At 37.0% G+C, this 18416-nt stretch overlaps 1 protein-coding gene across 1 annotated transcript in view; it reads right to left on the reverse strand.

Annotated features, from left to right (window-relative positions):
• Nucleotides 1–18416, reverse strand: part of PPP2R2C (protein phosphatase 2 regulatory subunit Bgamma) — a gene marked incomplete at both ends in the record, with an annotated part of 131588 nt that overhangs the window by 24420 nt on the left and 88752 nt on the right. Inside the window, 1 exon segment of the mRNA XM_084285814.1 lies at nt 3282–3446. Within this exon segment, the coding sequence (XP_084141940.1) occupies nt 3282–3446 (165 nt within the window).

An 18416-nucleotide genomic window follows, 5' to 3' on the forward strand; every position in this document is an offset into this window, starting at 1 on the left:
TATTCCATGCTATTTAGATTAAAATTTTAATATTAATCTAAATATTAATATTTCCCATAATATTTAAATAATTCCCTATTTCTTGCTGCTGAAGTCTGACTTTCATATCTATTTTAAATCTTTACCTATAACCCTGTGGACTGCAAGAACATTTTCATCCTTTTTCATCCTTATTCCCATCCCTCTAAAATTCTAAATAAGCAGGCACATGCATCTTTTTTCTCCTTCTCTCCAGAATATTTTGATGGAATTATCTCCTACTACTTGCAAAGTCTGATAATAACATGGAGCAGTATTATGTATGTATCTCTCCTACAGTTACAGATTGGGCTTTCCTGGATATCCATTTGTAACGGCCACGTATATTTTGCTTCTGATTGCTCACCCAGAATTGCATGATCTATTAAAGAGGTGTTATAAGAAGCAGTTCCAGGTAGTCTATTAGAAAAACAACACATTCTATCACACCTTATCGGTATCTCAATGACCATTTAAAACTCTGCTGCTGACCTGATATTCTTTCAGTGCCTTATGGATGGATTTGGTGGTTTGAGACAGTTTTTCTAAGGGACAGAGGTCCCATTAAAACTCATCACACAAATTGGCAGCTTGTTAATAAATCTCAGCATAGGCACCAAGGATAAGCAGATATGGAGGAAGTCTCTTGTCTCTTCCATGTCAGAGCCATGAAAGATTAATAAGGGAAACCTTGTAATGCTGCTGTCACTAATGCAGAACAGAGAGATTTCACCACTGAATTTAGCAAACCAGAATCTTCAAGAACAGTATAATTTATTAACATCCTGTGTCAGTGACTTACACTACAGATATTAAGCATGTGATTTATTTATGCAGTACAACACAGTAATTATTCATGGCACACTCTAGACTTGTAGAAATGGAAGGGCCTTTCCTCCAAAAGCTGCAACAGTTTTTAGCCAGACCACAGAGATTTGGATAACAAAGGGCCTGGAAAAAGAGTAAAACCAGAAGTTCACAATATATGCTCAGCATCCAGGTACTTTTAATCAGTTTTACATTGAACCTTTCTTCCGTAAAATACATGTACAAGTATCTATTGCAATCTCAGAGCAGCATCTGAAGTACAGATCATCGTGATATGAGACAGAGTGAAGAAAGCAGGGTTCCAATGCAGAACATGAGGGTTTATAGAGACTTTAGTTGTACCTATTTTATTTGAAAAGTCATGTCAGTCATGAGGAAAGGTGTGAAGTCAAGCTGAGCTAGGAGAGTAGGGTACTGATCATGCATGTGCACCATGCAGAAAGCAATGGTAAAGAGGCTCCAGATGCACTGAGAAGGGACTAGAGAGATGATCATGCAAATATTTGATTTCCCAGATTGCTCGTTTCTAAATATATATCCTTTTAGGTTGCTACAGGCTTTACATAATTAGTTTTGCATGCCACTGAGAGCTATACTGAAACCACTCTAATCAGCAGTACATGAGCCTACTCCTTGTAACGCTTTGTAAGCTCTACCATTAGGTTCTCAATTTTGTACTGTACATGCTCTACACACTCGGCTTCTCAATGAGCTTGACTTGAGTTCAGTGCAGCAATGCTACATTAAATGGCTATTTTCTAACTCATAGATCTGGAAAATAGGGTTTAATCAATGACCATTAGACCCCACGCTCCCTTCTGGGATAAAATGCCTTCCTTCATCCACAGTTACTGTATTGTTGTTTTTAATAGGTTATGATTGGCATTTGGCACTGAGGTACAGGGGCAAGTAGGTTCTATTAGCAGGAAGAAATGAATGTACTAAGGAAGAAAACAAGTGGGAAAGGATAACCCACAACAATGCACAAGATCACACTGTGTTTGCATTTCACTTAAGGGTACTGAATTCTCCCTACAAGTATAAGGGGATAGAGGTAACAAACATAAAACACTTGTCTGCTTCGGAAATTGTCCTGAAAGCTTATTTTCTATAATTGGAGATCTCATCCTAAGAGGTTTTGAGCATATGCAATTCTCCTTGCAGCCAAAAGGTCTAATCATAAGCTCTCTAATACATCTGCTTCAGTTAAAAATATAGCTTTTGTGCAACATGTATGTCACACAAATCTTCAAACACTTTCTTTCCCCTCTCCTACCAGCAAGACCCACCTTCCTCAAAAGATTCAGGTAGGAACAAAAAAAAACTCTAAAAAGTCTAAAAACTCTAAAAAACTCTACAAAAAAAAAAAAAAACTCTAAAGTTCTTGAATTTCTCCTGAATTTCCTCCCCAGTGATTGTACATTCACAAAGACACCAAACACCCACTTCTGTGAGATGGAAGTGTCCTAGAAGCCCCAGTCCTGAAGGTGGCTAAAGCAGAGCCACCACAGCTCATTAGGTTCTTAGCTCCTCATAGGAAACAGCCACGTGACACAATGTCTTTGTCTGCTGTTTTTCACTCTTAGAAGAGCAGGAATAAACAGATTGTTTGCAGAAGGCAAAATGCCTGGGCTTGCCATAGTACTGGTGCGATAATCTATATTCTGTCAAAGAGCTACAAAGACCTGATAGCAAGATGTTACAAACGCACATTTTCCTTCATCCCTTACTTTGAGAACAAAGACAGCCTCACATTGTACTTCCTTGTTCTTACACAGGCTTCAAATACAAACTGTCATGAACTGGTGGCTCTGTCTCAGTCATACAGGATATATAAAATCACATTAGAGCAGATGATATCTTCTATGACAACACAATACTGTGTTTTTTTTGTTTGTTTGTTTTGAGTTGCTCAGTATTACTTATTGCATTAATTATTTTCTCTGTATCAATGTAAACACATTATTGAAAAAGTATCACAGAATCACAGAAGTCTTGAGGATGGAAAGGACCTCTGGCGGTCATCTGGTCCAATATTTTTGAATCCAGAAAATGAAGAGTTTGAATGACAGAATTTTCTTGGTGCAGAATTTAGAACAGTAGCTGTATATTCAAATCAGTAGGCTCACCTACTTAAATACGCCCCTCTCCCAAATAATTCATTTGTTAGGAATCATCCGTCTTTTGCTAAACAGTTGTGGATTCTTCAATAATGCCTTCAGTAAGAATCAAAAGGGAGACCAGTCACAAACACAACACTAATCAATCTCATAGATGATACTTGTATGGATGAGAAGATTTTTTTTTTCCTGTTTTCTTTTCAACTGTGCCTGCAATTAAGAAGCTAACACATTGGGGTATTCATACATCTCCAAACTGTTCATGAACAAGAAGACTTCAATGACACCTGGAGCTAAATATAAGGTAGGACTTACGCTTGGAATGTTTGTCACAGAGTGCTGATGCCCGCATGTCGCAGAGTCTCAGGGAACCTTTGCTGCTGCTGTAGACAAAGAGATTGCAGTGATGGGGATGAAATTCCGAGGCTGTAATCACTTCCGTCAGGTCCTCCATGTTGGCTGGCTTTATATCTACAATGTCTGAATGGAAGTTTCATTAAGGAAAATGGAGTTGTCTGCAGGCTAACTGTGACTCTTATTGTCTTGTTGAAGAAAGCATGGCTGTCTAAAAAGCAACCATAAATTTAATACTCTTAGATGAAGATATACTCATCTGTTTGCCCCATCTAGATGAAACTTGAAGAACAGTTTTAGAGCAGGTGTCATTAGTGGGTCAACATTTGCCTATTCCGTGCACACAAGGACATCCAAGAAATAGTATTTCAGTATTTCAGATTTGGAATTCTCACTTTCATTAAACTAATAGAGAGTAGGTAGCTAAATCTCCTGTATTTGCTATTGACCTTACTGCTCTAGCAAATACTTACTGATAGGGAACAATGTATAACTCTGAGCTGCTCACTCTAGTAAAGATGCATTGCATTTTACAATCACGTAACTTAAGCTAAATATATGTGTGACTTAAGTTAAAAGTCTCAGACAAACATACATTTTTGCAAAGGAAGATGTGGACAAAAACAAGCACTTACGGAAATACTTTTGGGTGATTATCTACTAGTATAATATACTTTCCTAAAAAATAAAAATTTAACTGCAACATGAGATTGTGCACAGTATTGATTTTGCTACTCAGCTTTGAACACTTGCAAAAGAAGTATCTGAAATGGCTTTCTTCTTTTTTTTCATGTAAAAGATGCTCACTATTGACATCAATATGAATTTTTGCGACTGCGAAGTGTATATATGAATCATTTAAATGGACATAATCTGGAACAACAACACATTGAAGATGTAGTTTTCCAAGCACAGACTTGTCAGGTGGATCACCAAATATTTTCCACCTGAAGCACAACTCACGTAAGACCCCTCCAACACATACATAATACATATCTACACATACATGTTACCTGCTTTGGTGAGCTTAAAACCCAGAGAAGACCTAGCAAGCATGTATTTGGAGGAGAAGGCCAGCCTGTGGAAGATTGCTGATAAAAAAAAAGAATGAAAGAGTCCCATGAGGCAGTTGTAAGAAAGCAGCAGGTGTAGAGGCAATAAAATGAAAGAAGGATGTATATGTAAAGCAGTATATTTAAATAAGATTGTACATTTTCATATGGCCCTCAGCAATCCACTATAGATAAGCCATCCAAATGTTAACAAATCCTTTGAACACGAAGAGTAGCATTACCCTATTTTACTGATGAGGCACAGAGAGGCAAAAAATTATTTGCATAAGACCACATGGGAAATGCATGACAGAACAAACCCAGATCTGCCGAATCCCACTTCAGTGCCCTAAACACAAATCATCTCAGTGCCTGGATTCCCCAAACATAAAATTTGAATCAGCTGATGTTCAAAATTTAAACATCTCAGAGGATAAGATAAATGAGAAAAGCTGTTTTAGTGATGGCAAGAGTAACAACATATCATGATACTAAGCTGGTTTCTGCTCCCACTGTTCCCACTACCCAATGGAAGACCTTAAATTGATTTCTGTGGGAACAGGGTACAGTCTATCACCAACGTTATGCTCTATACTTTGATCTTTCTCAAACATGCAGATTTAGAGACACTACAGTGAAACTAAGCATAACAATACAAAAGATTCATAGATAATTACCTTGATGATTTTGCATAGACAAATACATCACATTGATTTTGTTTGCTTGTTTATTTGTTTTTAAACCAAGTGCTTTGAAAAGGAAAATATCAGCAAAACTATACCTTGTGACATTTAATAACAGCTGGGAATTAATTAATGTTTCACTTCAACTGCATTCCCACTTACTTGCACTATCATTTTTGCATCCATCTCCAAGAATCTATCGTGATTAGTATTAGTGCAGTGAATATTAAAATGTAGCTACACTGATTTAGCTTCTCTTATAAAGCATCACTAAATATTCTTGAAAATTAACAGGAAAAAATAACCTTTACTCGGTTATTGGTATTTGTTGAATCTGTCTCAAGAAATATATTTAAGTAAAAGCAATTGCTTTCAGTGATTGAATTGCTTTCAGGAGTTCAGAGAAATTATAGTAACTCAATACAAGAATTTCACCTCTAAGCAGAGAGATGAATAATTGCTGAGTGATGAGAAAGATATAAAATATAAATAGAGTATGTGAAACAGTCATGGTAAGTATCATTTTTCTGGATGCTGAAGACAATATTGATGAATTTCCCTTCATTGTATGAAATGAATAACCCTATGCTGAAAAATGAAATTAAGTATTCCATTCTCCTGCCAGAAAAGCATAAAATACTTGAAACAGACTGCATTTCCAGATGTGATCTAAATCTCCACTGAGAAAGAACCTCATTGCCTAGTGAGGATCATACAGCAAATGCACCACAGAAAACTCATTGTTTCAATAGATTTAGAAAAAAAAAAAAAAAAAAAAAAAAAACAGTAACACTTATATCAAAGAAAACAATCAAAGGAATAGAGAGATGGGGAAGAGACTTACTCCAGATACATTTGTAATAATTGATGAAAAAACAGACTTTGCTATGACAGCTACAGAACCCAATGTATCAAATGAAGAACTTGTCACAAAACAGAACATTTTCCTCCTCTCATGATTTTTTGCCATCTATTTGAAAACAATCAAGTACAGCTTGACATGTGATGTGTGGGAACTGTGTTTAAACTAGCATGACATGGTAAGGGCAAGCATCTCCCATGAGACACTTTGCATTTCTATTTTTCCATCTTCCCTTTGTGTCTTTCCCCCCCCTTTCTAAGCACAATGTCATATGGAAGAAAAGTATTTTAAAAATTCGACCAGAGAGCATGCTTCAGAAACAGGCCATTTGCTAAAGTCAAAGAGCTCAATGAAGAGGGAATTTGGCAAAAACTGATCAAATGAAAATTCCATTGCTAAAGGGAAAAACAGTCCCTTTAGCAAGCACAAAGCTGTAGAGCCACTTCCTATGCTAATGGCTTCCTAGCAATTGTATCTTGTGGAGGGATGTCTTGACTTGGTCACAGTCCTTCTCCCCAGTTGACTTACATTTGAAGTACCACAGTCACTTCTGAGTCCTGTTGTACCACGTCATGTGGTCCATTTCCAGTCTGTGGAAAAAACTACGATCAAAGCTTTCTAAGAGACCAAATCACTTAACAGTCTACTGGTGGCAGTACACAGGGATATAATTCTGTTGTCCTAAACAAAAAAATGATGTTCCTGCGCCCAAACAGGGTAGGAATTTCCCTAAGAAAATGAGAAAGGTCTTCACGCTGTTTTCACTCCCACACATACATGACAAGGAGGCATTTCCATCCCTAGTACATACTTGCACTGAGGGAAGGCTGAACTGGTGCCTTGGCAGCTACTGGGGTGCATTGGCAGACTTTTAAGTCATTAACATTAAAACAAGGAAAAGAAACTATCTTGTTGCTCAAAAAAGTAAAAGAGGTCTCAGTTCCTCCTAACCAAGCTGTTTGCCATGACTCCCCTCCATTTCCTGGCTCAGTGAAATGGGATAAAGCTAGGAAGAGGCCAGCAGATGCTCTTCACAGCAAAACAGAAATGGAAGGTCACACAATAGTGAGAAACGATGTTGTTACAGTTGGGTTAGTAGAGCTACAAGACCAGGAATTAAGTATATTAAAGGCAACAAACATACTCTCAGGTAACATAATGTTGAGCTTTGGCTAAGGCTAAGTAGGTCGCCTTTACCAACAGCAGAGACAGACCACAGCAGAACTAGCAGGCAGGACAGGACCTGACTGAGAGGGGGAATGAGGCTGTAAGGAAAGATCTGAGGGAGGAGAGAAAGGGAAGCAAAACGCTGCAAGAGGAAGTAGGAAAGGGCATAAGGAAAGGCATGACTAGCAATCTGCAGGAGCACTCAATACGAGGGATGAAAACTGAATGCAGACTTCAGTTATATGGTTTGTTTAGTTCTAGTCCAGTGTTTTGTCTGCTGTTGTGCAGCTGATATTAAAATTAGGATAATAAGAGGAAGATGATTTGTTCCACTGCCTTTGGGCCACTGGTCTACCAAAAATATTCCCTTCTGTGAGACATTGATCCATAAAGTTTCTTTTAGGGCAGGTCACAAAGATGGCCCTCACCTTGATCCAAAATGTACATTGTTCAGTCTTCTCCATTTGATCAGCTAGAATATAAATGAGCACGCCTGCTTTATGTTCATGCCAAAACGTGTATAACAAGACTGTGGAAAATACATAAGGTTCCTGCTGAGCAAAAAAGGCTCCAGAATGAGTTTCCTTGTATGATAATGTGTACATAGCAGTTTCCTCAAAACAGATTAAATTCCCTTTGAAGTAAACAGTATGCATAAACAAACAGCTGCTTTATCTTCTAGAAACCATCAAGGAATACTATTAGAAACTGAATTTTGTAGAAGCCAAACTTGCAATTCAGAAGTTATAGCACATAAGGGACTGAATCTTACATCATTATTTTGGAATCATTTTTGCAAGGTCTGTGGGTTCATTATAGGAAGGAAATCATTGGTATACTTGGATTCAGGCTACAGAAATTAATTTAACTGAACCCCCTTTATTCAACTGCAATGCAGAGCAGAGACTTTATTTAGAAAGCCAGACAGAATTTTCCATAATAACTTTATAAGAAAAAAAATGTCCTCATCTTTCTTATTTCAATATATTCTGCTTTGACACTTCATTTTTACCCCTGAGTGGGACTTGGCATTTTGAAATTTGCACACTTTTCCGAAAAATAAAATTCACCATAACACATCTTCCCAACCTGGCTGTTCCCTGTGTTTTTCACAGGAGGTTGTTCCTGCTCCTAATTTTGTCTGCATCTCACACCTACATTCTAGCCTAGACCTAGAAAGATTCACTGACTAGGAGTCAAAATCAATAGCAATTCACGGAAGCTGCCAGGGCTTCACTTTAGGGTAATTGATTGCTGTGGTCCTGCTGAGGCTCTACACTGTTTTAATATAAGCATTTCTCCGAGTGATTTCCTCTGTTAGTCATTTAGTGCACACCATTTTCATTATAAGGAGGGAACTGTGATGCTTACAAATCAAGCTCTACCAGTTTTACACTTCCTACATGGTGGTTATATCATTCCTATACCATGCGTCAACTGAGAGCATTAGTTCCAAATGCCAACAGTTTTCTTGCAGGTTGTATATATTTCTGAGCAGCAGGCACAGAATCAGGCCTCAGTATGCTTGATAACACCATGATGTGATTACATCAACTTACTATGAAAGAAAGAAGCAGGCCCTAACTTTTACGTAGTTTCCTCCTTGCTCCTTTCTTTTTATTTCTTAAAGACATTGTTTATGTTTTCACTGTTGAAGGACAATTCCACTATAGGCATGTCACAACTGTACAGACACCACTGGATAGAGTGCAGCTTTTGAGTCTCTAACTCTCAGACCTGTTGTCCAAGAGTCAAGGGTCTCTGGAATGGATTATCAATAGGTTAATGAATTTGGCCTTTTCGTCCAATTCCAGTCTCTTACCTTAGGCAGAGAGATGACCCGGTATTTATACTCTAAGTACTCCTAATAGCCACAATGTCAATGCTTTTTATCATGCAGCATTCTTCCACTGCTTTACTAAAAGCATGTGCTATATGGGCTTTATTAAAAGCCCAGGGAGTTGCAATTACATTGTCTGTACCATTTGACTCTTCTGAACCACAAAAAAAGAAACTGCTGCATAAGAGTGCTCCTTCAAGCTGCCTTGTACCTAATATCTGCTAATGCAAGGTATTGATCCATACTTGAAAATGACTTAGTAGTAAAATGTCAGCCCAATTCCATTTTTACTTCTATGGTCTTTACAACAATGATTCTTCAACATATTGTATTGGAGTTGGGAAATCTGGCAACAGTCCCACACTGGTGGGAATTTGCTGATGTGGATTGGCAAGAAAATGCTTCCATCAAAGGCATTTAGATGGTGCCATTATGATAGTACAAAGGGTTCCAGCTTTTTTTTTTTTTTTCTGCATTTTTCTTCAGTTTTCTTCATCAGGATTATGAGATAGAGAAATAGTGAAACTGCTACAGGCCTTTTAGCCCTATGTGGAAAGCCAACTCATGATCAGTTATGTTAGGTGCTGGGCAAACACAAAGCAAAAGAATTGCTCGTAATATAAAGACAATATAAGTACAAAGTGCATACAGAGGCTAAGTAATGTTAACAATGTTCTTTGAACTTCTGAGGTTTCTTATAACTCAAAGATTACAGCCTAAATTAGATGAAAAAGAGATGTTAGTGGAAGAAGAAAAGCCACAGTAATAGCCAAGAGGCTGCAGCCGCAATGAAGCTTTCAGCTACTCAGCTAGGACTAGTCATGACGGAGAATTAGGCAGGCAGTTAAACAAGTAATACAATTAGGTAAACAAGTGATATAAAAACTAAGGTACTGTTGAGATCTAGCTCACCTAGGGATACGCTGATATATTCAGCACATCCTCTGCCTTACTGATAATAATAAGCATTTTTATGACATAGATAATATGAGGGTTGTGTGCTGCAGTGGTGCTCCTTGGGCATCACACATACTGAGGGCAACACTGTTGGTGCAAAAGGTGGCCCATGTTTCCTCACAAGCTAATAGCTACAGCTGCAGCCAGATTCATGTCCAATTTAGTTCTCTACTTATGTTTTCTAACACCATAAAACTTAAAAACCTATGAAGTGCAGAGAGGTGAATATTCAGACCCTTTAAACATGTTTAGAAAGCAAGATTTCATTCATTTCACTGGCAGCGAACAGGAACCAGAGAACCTCAAGACTAAGGGACTAACAAGACTCATCCAAGCCCAAACAGGGAACCAGCAACGGACCTTAAATACATTATCCCAAATCTCTGAACCAAAGGCACTGGATTTAGTCTCATATTTAATTCAGAATTGGAGATATTCAGTAAGAAACTAAAAGTAGTAAAAGGAAACATTTTCCATTTGTTAAGTTCAAAGCAGAGGAGAGTCAGTATCAGGGTCAATGCTCTCTAGATAAGAGACTGAGGCATGACATGGCAAAGTTTTTTGAGAAGTTTTTCTGTTAGCATCACATTTGTCTTTTGGAACTGCAATGGCACAAATGGCATGCTAAATTTCTCATATATAGGCCTATTCATACACATTGCAACCATTAATTTACTTTAAGAATTTAGAATTAGCCACTGGAAAATTTTAATGCAATTAAAAATTGATTTTTCAGCCTGCTTTTTACAGCAGAACACACACATTTTCTTCTGTAGGCACAGTCACGTCTGTTTTAGCTGCAACCACGTGCATCTTTAAATTTTTCAAGAGCAAATAAATTATTTTCTGTATATACACGCAGCTGAGAGCAAAATCAAGTGGATGAGTCAACAGAAAAGACCAGTCATTTTAAAGGCACATTTGCAGTTTTCAGTGTATAGTACTCAATTACTGACAGGTCTCAGAGTCATTTAGTTGATAGATTTGCATGTTAATTAATTGTTTGAAACTGTTGTGGAATGCTTAATGTTATATTTGGAAGATAGCAGATACCAGTCACGAGATATTTAGATATCGAGATATTTAGAAAAGAACTGAGAGGGACCTACTTGGTTTGCTGAATGCAGTCTCCCAAAGTACAGAGAAATACAACAAATATAACTCACTGAACTGCATCTTTGAAGTTGCCAGGGATTGCCTCCCACAGAACTTATGGGAAACCAGAAATAAAATGTCTTTTTTTTTTTCTTTCTCTTTCTCTCTCTCTCTCTTTTTTTTTTTTTTTTTTTTTTTTTTTTTTTTTTTTAAGAATAGTCTATGCACTAACAGACAATACTATAAAGAAATGTATTTCTTTATACTTATTAGAATCTCATGCAGTGTAGGAAGACCTGCCTATTAAAAGGCAGGTACAGAATTTCCAGCTGGAGGGTATAGACTCTTTAGAGCATTTTGGTGGGAATTCTTCCTTCCCTATATGCAATGTATTCTTCTACATACCTTGTGGAAATCATGAGTGCAGCAGTATTTATACCATATTGAAGTAAAATAATTCCAAATTTGAAGTGAATTTATATTTGAAATCAAAGGACTAATTCTTTTTTTGCAGAATCTAGCTACCTAGAAATGTCTTTTAGAGCATAATGCTCTCCCCCTCCCTGCATGTTTGTTATAGAAGTAGTCAAATAAATCTATCTTTAAAAATCTAGATTTTTCTGAAAAACAGTTATTTTAAAAATAGTAATAAAGGCTTCAATTTAGCATTTATACAGACACTTCTGCATGCAAGCATCTTTGCGCTGCCAAGAAATCCTTGAAAATCAGCAATGTGAAAATGAAAATGAGGAAGAGATTCAGTTCTCATGAGAGTCTCCAGAGTGAAAGTTTTCAAAATCATCTCTATTAAATTATATGACACCTATTAAAACCTTTTGGCAGGAGTATTAGCTAGTTGCTTAATCTATGTGAAAGGATTTACAAAAATGCCCATCAGCTTTGTCTCTAGGCGCTGCAGAGAAATATGGATTCTGGAAGTTTGAAACATGCAGGTTATCTCTGAGGCAAAGGAGTTCGATATTCAGAGCTGTCTGTTTGTTTGCTTGATCTCTTTTCAGAACATTGATTCCAGACAAGCCACATAACTACTCACTATGAAAACAGTCACAATAGACTTAGCCTTAACTCTGGTCCTGTCACTTTGTTTAAATTAACATCACTTTTATTTACAAGAGCATTTTTGTTCCAAAGGCCCTAAAAGTGAACTCCCTAAATGGAAAGTATTGTAATTTCATATGTAATGGCACCACTTCAGTGCAATCCTTCCCAGTGCGTATTATGATAGTAGATGAAAAATTGAAATGTCTGTATTAATAAGAAGTACCCCAGCTACCGCAATAGCAAAAAACAAAAAAAAAAAAAAAAAAAAAAAAAAAAAAAAAAAAAAAACCCTTCCAGGGCCTCAGGTTTTAAAGGCTCAGAGCACTGAGGTACAGACTACGTGGCTTTCAATAACTCAGATGACTGCATGGGCATTTTTATTATCTCTCCATTCTTCTGTGGAATGCTTTTCAAGTTAAAAGATTTTAGCTGATGAACACAGCAAGTTACATTTTCTTCCTTATATTAATACTCCACAAAAGACTGTGCTTTGCAAGGTTAATTTCAAGTCCAAACTCACAAGGGAATGAGAATAATTAGACCCATTTAAAAGAATTCTCCCCTCTGGCAGAGCTGATTGAATTATTTATACATTATCTTTTCATATAATTGTACCTGGAACTGTGTAAATGTTTTTTTTCTCTAACTTTCAATAAATTCATAATACATGTTTTTCAGGTTGGACACACCGCCTGCACCCGTGACAATAGAGAATGGTTCATTTTTAAAACGCTTCAGTGAGACATTAATCCAGGAGGAAACAGAAGCATGCAATTTAAAATCTTCCACATTGACACCATACTGATTAAAACTGATCTGAAGAAATAAAATTAGCGGGACAATAAATCTTGGACTGAATCTTGTTACCCACTTCCGCAGAAATAACTTCATTGACTGCAGTCGTGTTATGCTAAGTGTGAGTGCTACTTAGCTAAGTATCATTTCTGTGATGAGACCCTTTTGCTGCAATTTAATACTCTTACTATGGTTTCTAAGTCCTTCTCTGCTGAAGGATCTCAGATTCCAGATAAAACCTGAAAAATCTCACGGCATAAACTGCTAGGGTGAAAAAATCTGTCTGATGTTGTTAACATCAATTTCATCTCTTCTAAGTGCTGTTTCTCTCTCCAACAGTAACAAACTTGAGAAAGCTTGAGATCATGGGATTTTAAACGGCATTTCTGGTGCAAAATGGTTATTTGTTTGCTACAAGCAGAAGAACAGTCCCAAGTAGACTGGAAAGCAATTAACTCTGTGGAGATCTGTGAAAAGATATCTTTGGACCTATTGTAAAATTCCAAGTGTCCTTTATAGTTGTGTCACCTTGATCACTCTACAAATATACGAACACAGTGAAATCCTGGTGCTGTTTTTTAGTGTACTATTAAAGGGTTCTGACATGGCTTTTATGGGCTCAGGATTTCACGCTATGCTTTATCATCTGCTGCAACTCCAGACAATTTTTTTTTTTTTTTTTTTTTTTTTTTGCAATTCATTGTATGGTTCTAAAAACCAAGAATATTTTAATGCCTCTGGCTACATTTTTCCTTACCTCTGCAGCAACTACATAATGGGTATGCATCTTTATTTGGGGACAACTGCATTAGAGAAGATGGAGGTCTAGATAAAGGAGAAATCCATTAAAAGGGTAACTGAATCACATACTTATTCATTCAAATAGTGTGTGGACAGGAGTGATAAGTAAGAAAATTAGGTATTCTGATTAACAAATTAATATTTTTATTAAACAATAAATCTGCAGTGCAGTAATTATCCCAAGGCTACAGCTATGCTCAAATCACTTTAAATTAACTTCTTTAAAAACAATTCCAGAAAAAGGAAAAGACTCATCATTGCCAAGAATGCAATGGCCTCAGCTATAATTAGTTTTTCACAGTCAGACTCAACTCTTTCGATTTATGTATTTTTGGAGGACAGCTAGATAGGGAATATTTTCATAGTTCTATCCCATGCCCTGAAGACACTGATATCTGATCCTCCAGCCGTGTATTGTTTGCTTTCACTACAATGAACATTTCAGCAGTCTGGCAGAATGGTCTCAGACAGTGATTCGATGCTAAAATAATGTTTAACTAGCACTGATCTCTCACCTTTAGCTATCAGATGTGATTTTTCATCCAATTCTGTCTGACTGACTGATAGTCAAATTCTTGAGATATGAGTCAACTTAAAGTGATGAGAACAGTTAAAATGCAGTGGTTTCTGACAAGCATCATAAGGTAACCTTGGGCAAGAAACAAAATCAAACAAAAGTTTTGAAGACCACTTTTGCAAATTTATTCATCATTTTCATAGCCCTCAGGATCTGGTATCAGAGTCTCCTAAAAGATGAGGAGACTTCACTGTATTTCTTGAAAACAAATCACCCTTAAGGTTCTTAGGGTCACTATTCACACAGCCTTACTGCTTAGAATTATTATCTATTACTTGAGTCACATACGTTAGTTATAGATAAAGTCCACAATTTGCACAAGATAAAGACAGGACTGTCTTGGCTCTGAAAAGCTTAAAAACTGAAAAGCTTAAAAATTATGATATTCTACAGTAGATTATGATCATGTTAAAGATAATGCTGTGTCCTTGCGTTGGGCATAGTTTTACCTCAACAGAAGCAGAACCAATTCAATGCCTGTATTCTTCTGAATAACAGTATTGTAGAAGCTATATCTATGTCAGTGGCTATAAGACAAAATCCTTTCAGTGACTCTAGAACTGCAGTTTCCTCCTGGCACTTTACACTAGTGACACAGCATTTTTCTTACAGATGAATTTGGTGAGAGTTTAGGAAAAGCCCTGTTACTATCAGGATTGTTACTATCAGGATTCTATATGGTTCAGAGATGATAACAATTTACAGTTATACATACTTAATTTTTCATTAATTTTAGTCTTCAACTGACACTAAAAACACACATTGTGCGATTTAAATAAAATAATCCCTACTGTATTATTCCTATCAGGCAGCAGAAACACACATCAAGGATTTCCCCAGCTACCACATTTCAAAAAATCCTCATTTCAGTAGTCTTACGAGATATTTTTTTTTAACGCTTAAAATTCTTCATTTTATGCTATGTTTGACTACAGTGGTTATGAAGAACAGGTGCCAGATGCATTGTTTAATTACATACCCATGGAGTCAGTGTGGTCCCCAGTCTAACAGTCAGAGAATTCTTTCCTCTTTTTCTATTCTTCTTAATTATTATTTATCTATTATTACATATCTAATTAGTGTAGACCCCTACAGAATATAAAACAGCTTAAAGAAAAACAGGCTTTATTTGATCATTGATATCTAGTAATATTGCTTAACAGCTCCATTAAAATGATGATAGGGTTTTATTCTAAGTTATTTCTCCGATTTAATCTATATTAAGTCTTTTTATGGTGCATACATAATTTTGATATTGGAACTCTATCTAGCTTTGCTTGTACACCTCAGTGATGTTTGGTATGTAGTTCATATTTCAGCTTAAACAAAATGATTATTGGACTTCATCAAAATCATCACATTTTGCAACATTAAATCAGGCCTCAAACATATAAAGTAAATGCTGATTGACTCATAAAAAAAAAAAAAAGGAAGAGAGGCCAAAGCACATTTCATTATGGCTTTTTTTTTTTTTTTTCTCTAAAAAACACTGTTTAAAGTTACTTTAACTCTTACCTTGTCTAACAGAGATTGTCACCTTCCCAGCTCTTGTATCTCCTAGGAGGATGCATAAACTTTTGATAGTTGTAAATTCCAGTTCCAACCCCACTGCCATGGGCAGGGACACCTCCCACCAACCCAGGTTGCTCAAAGCCCCATCCAGCTTGGCCTTGAACACTTCCAGGGATGGGGAATCCACAGCTTTTCTGGGCAACCTGTGCCACTGCCTCGGCACCTTCACAGTAAAGAATTTCTTCCTTATATCTTATATCTAACCTAAATCTACCCCCTTTTAGTTTAAACCCATTACCCCTTGTCCTATCACTACAATCCCTGACAGAGTCACTCCTACTGTCAGCTCTTATTTTTACAAGGCCAGTATTACCCCACTGAAAAAAAAAAAAAAAAAAAAAAAAAGAAAAGAAAGTAAAGAGTACATTACATCAATCCAGAATCTAAGCAGCTTGTTGAAAATAGCCTTTTTTCCCCTTAGTTATTCACGTAGGAGTGTTTTAATTAGGAGAGCAAAGCAACCATTCCTCAACAGCTACACTCTAAAAGAGCTTGCCAAACTGTACAGATAGTTTGTACATACTGCAATCCTTTCTGCAATCCCCTGCTTCTGACTTACAGGTGTGATTTTAGCTTTGCAGACATCTTCACTTTGCCTTTAAAGGAGAGAGACAGAGACAATGCATGTGGGAGAAGGGGGGACTCCAGGAAGTAAAGAGTACAAGAACACCACAAATTTGAGGAAAAGCTACTCAAATTTAGCTGGTAGCAACTCTGTGAGAATATGGCTTCCTCGTACGGTATATACCTTTTAAGCCCCTGATGCAGGTGGCAGAAACTTTCTTGATAGAATAGGAAGTACTAGAATATACTATACATTTCTCTCAAAAGAAGAGAAATAACATCTGCAAACTCTCCAAACAGAATGTGTATGCTTGAGGAAAACTGAGCTGGGGTGGGGGCAGGAGCAGGTTCTCATACAGTGAAGGCATTTTTTGTGAGCATGGAAAATGCATTGTGAATACAGCTTGTGCACAGTCATCGCGTCTGAGGAATTTTTATAGAAGCAACCTTATCTCACTCAAGGACATAAACCTGTCATCTTCCAGTTCCATGAATGCTAAGAGAATAGTGCATATTTTTTTCAGTTTAGCATTCAAATGTATGCCACCAAGGCAGGTAACAGGAATTTTGCTAGACTAGATATCTTCCCCAGCCTGCTGGCTGCCCCCAGAGCACGATGTTAAAAGCCCCACGTTATACAGGTGAACAATGGGCTGCCACAAACTTGGTCTCCATCTATGTACTGTGATGTTTTGGTTTTACTGTTTCTTTGCTTTTATTGTTGTTGTTTGCTTTGTAAGTAAATTAAGTTCCCCAAGATACAGTGCCTAACGATCCGACTATCCACAATATGCTTCAAATGCTGGAATATATTAGACTATAAGAAGGCCCTATGGTGATTTGCTAATTAGCTTAACCCTTTTGGGACACAGAAGAAGGAATTTTTTATTAAAACGGGATAACACTGGACTATATTGATCTGACTGAGAAATGAGTATTTTAGTCAAGATGAGTCTCAAGATGAGTACATGCTGGAAACGGTGATGTTGTTTCCATAGCAATGCCATGACAGCCTCCAGAGTGAAATAGTGTGCTACAAGGAAATGAAGGGAGTTCAAGTGCTATGAGCTACACAGTTCTATGAGCGATACAAACACATTCTCATAAAGAATATTTAGTGCAGCTAGATAGTCCAAAGATTGCTGCTGATGTGAAGTAAGCCTTATCAGTATGCTTCCAGCAGTCCTGTTTTCTCATTCACTACACCCAAGATGACTTATCTAAAGGCTTAAGCTATGGGCAACACTGCTATGCCATTTCAGACAACATTAACAAATACAGCAACCTTTCCCTCACTTCTTTTCCATTGAAGAGTATCATCTATAATTAAGGACAGTGAGACTCGCTCTCCATAACACAACCAAACACATAAAACCTTTCAGCAAAGAAAAGCCTTATATGAGTAATTATTTACCAGCTGACCTTCCCCCTTCTTTCCTCTCACCTTCTCCTCTCCGTTGCTTCCTCCTGCCCAAACAATACTGAGCAAATCTGCTTGCAAGTGGGAAGCACCGTACAGAAGTCTTGCATATGCCTCATGAAAATTTACACAGCCATAGCACAAAATTCACTTCTCTGCTTTTCACCCCAGATAGTGTTTATGCTAATAAAAAAGCAAACCAGAAAACAACTAATTGCATTTGATTTGCCTAAGGCTTTATCTAAAGCACATATTCTGGTCAAATTTTGCAAAGCTGAATTAATACATTTTCCAAGGAGGCCAGCAAGAGAATTAACTTAAGATCTGCATTGCTTTGGTTTTTTGTTTCCAAAGAAATAAATAATTCTTAGTGATTTGTAAAACTGCTAGAATAATGGTTATAAACCAACTGTTCTCAAATAAAATTCTACAAGATAAACTACTTCACTTGGAAAAAACTTAGCATATCACTGCTAATCTGACATTTTTTCTCCAGCCTTTCCCATGTAATTTGTAAAGATGTTCAAACATGAGCTGAATGTCCAGAAACTCCACCATTGTATTTGTTGTGTCATTGTCACAACCAGCCTCTTGGGTAAACAGATTGCAGTTCATTATATGGAGCAGTGCTGTCTCTGAAGGAAAGTAG

This window comes from Netta rufina (genome assembly GCF_964035555.1).
Source record: "Netta rufina genome assembly, chromosome: 4".
Lineage (NCBI taxonomy): Eukaryota > Metazoa > Chordata > Aves > Anseriformes > Anatidae > Netta > Netta rufina.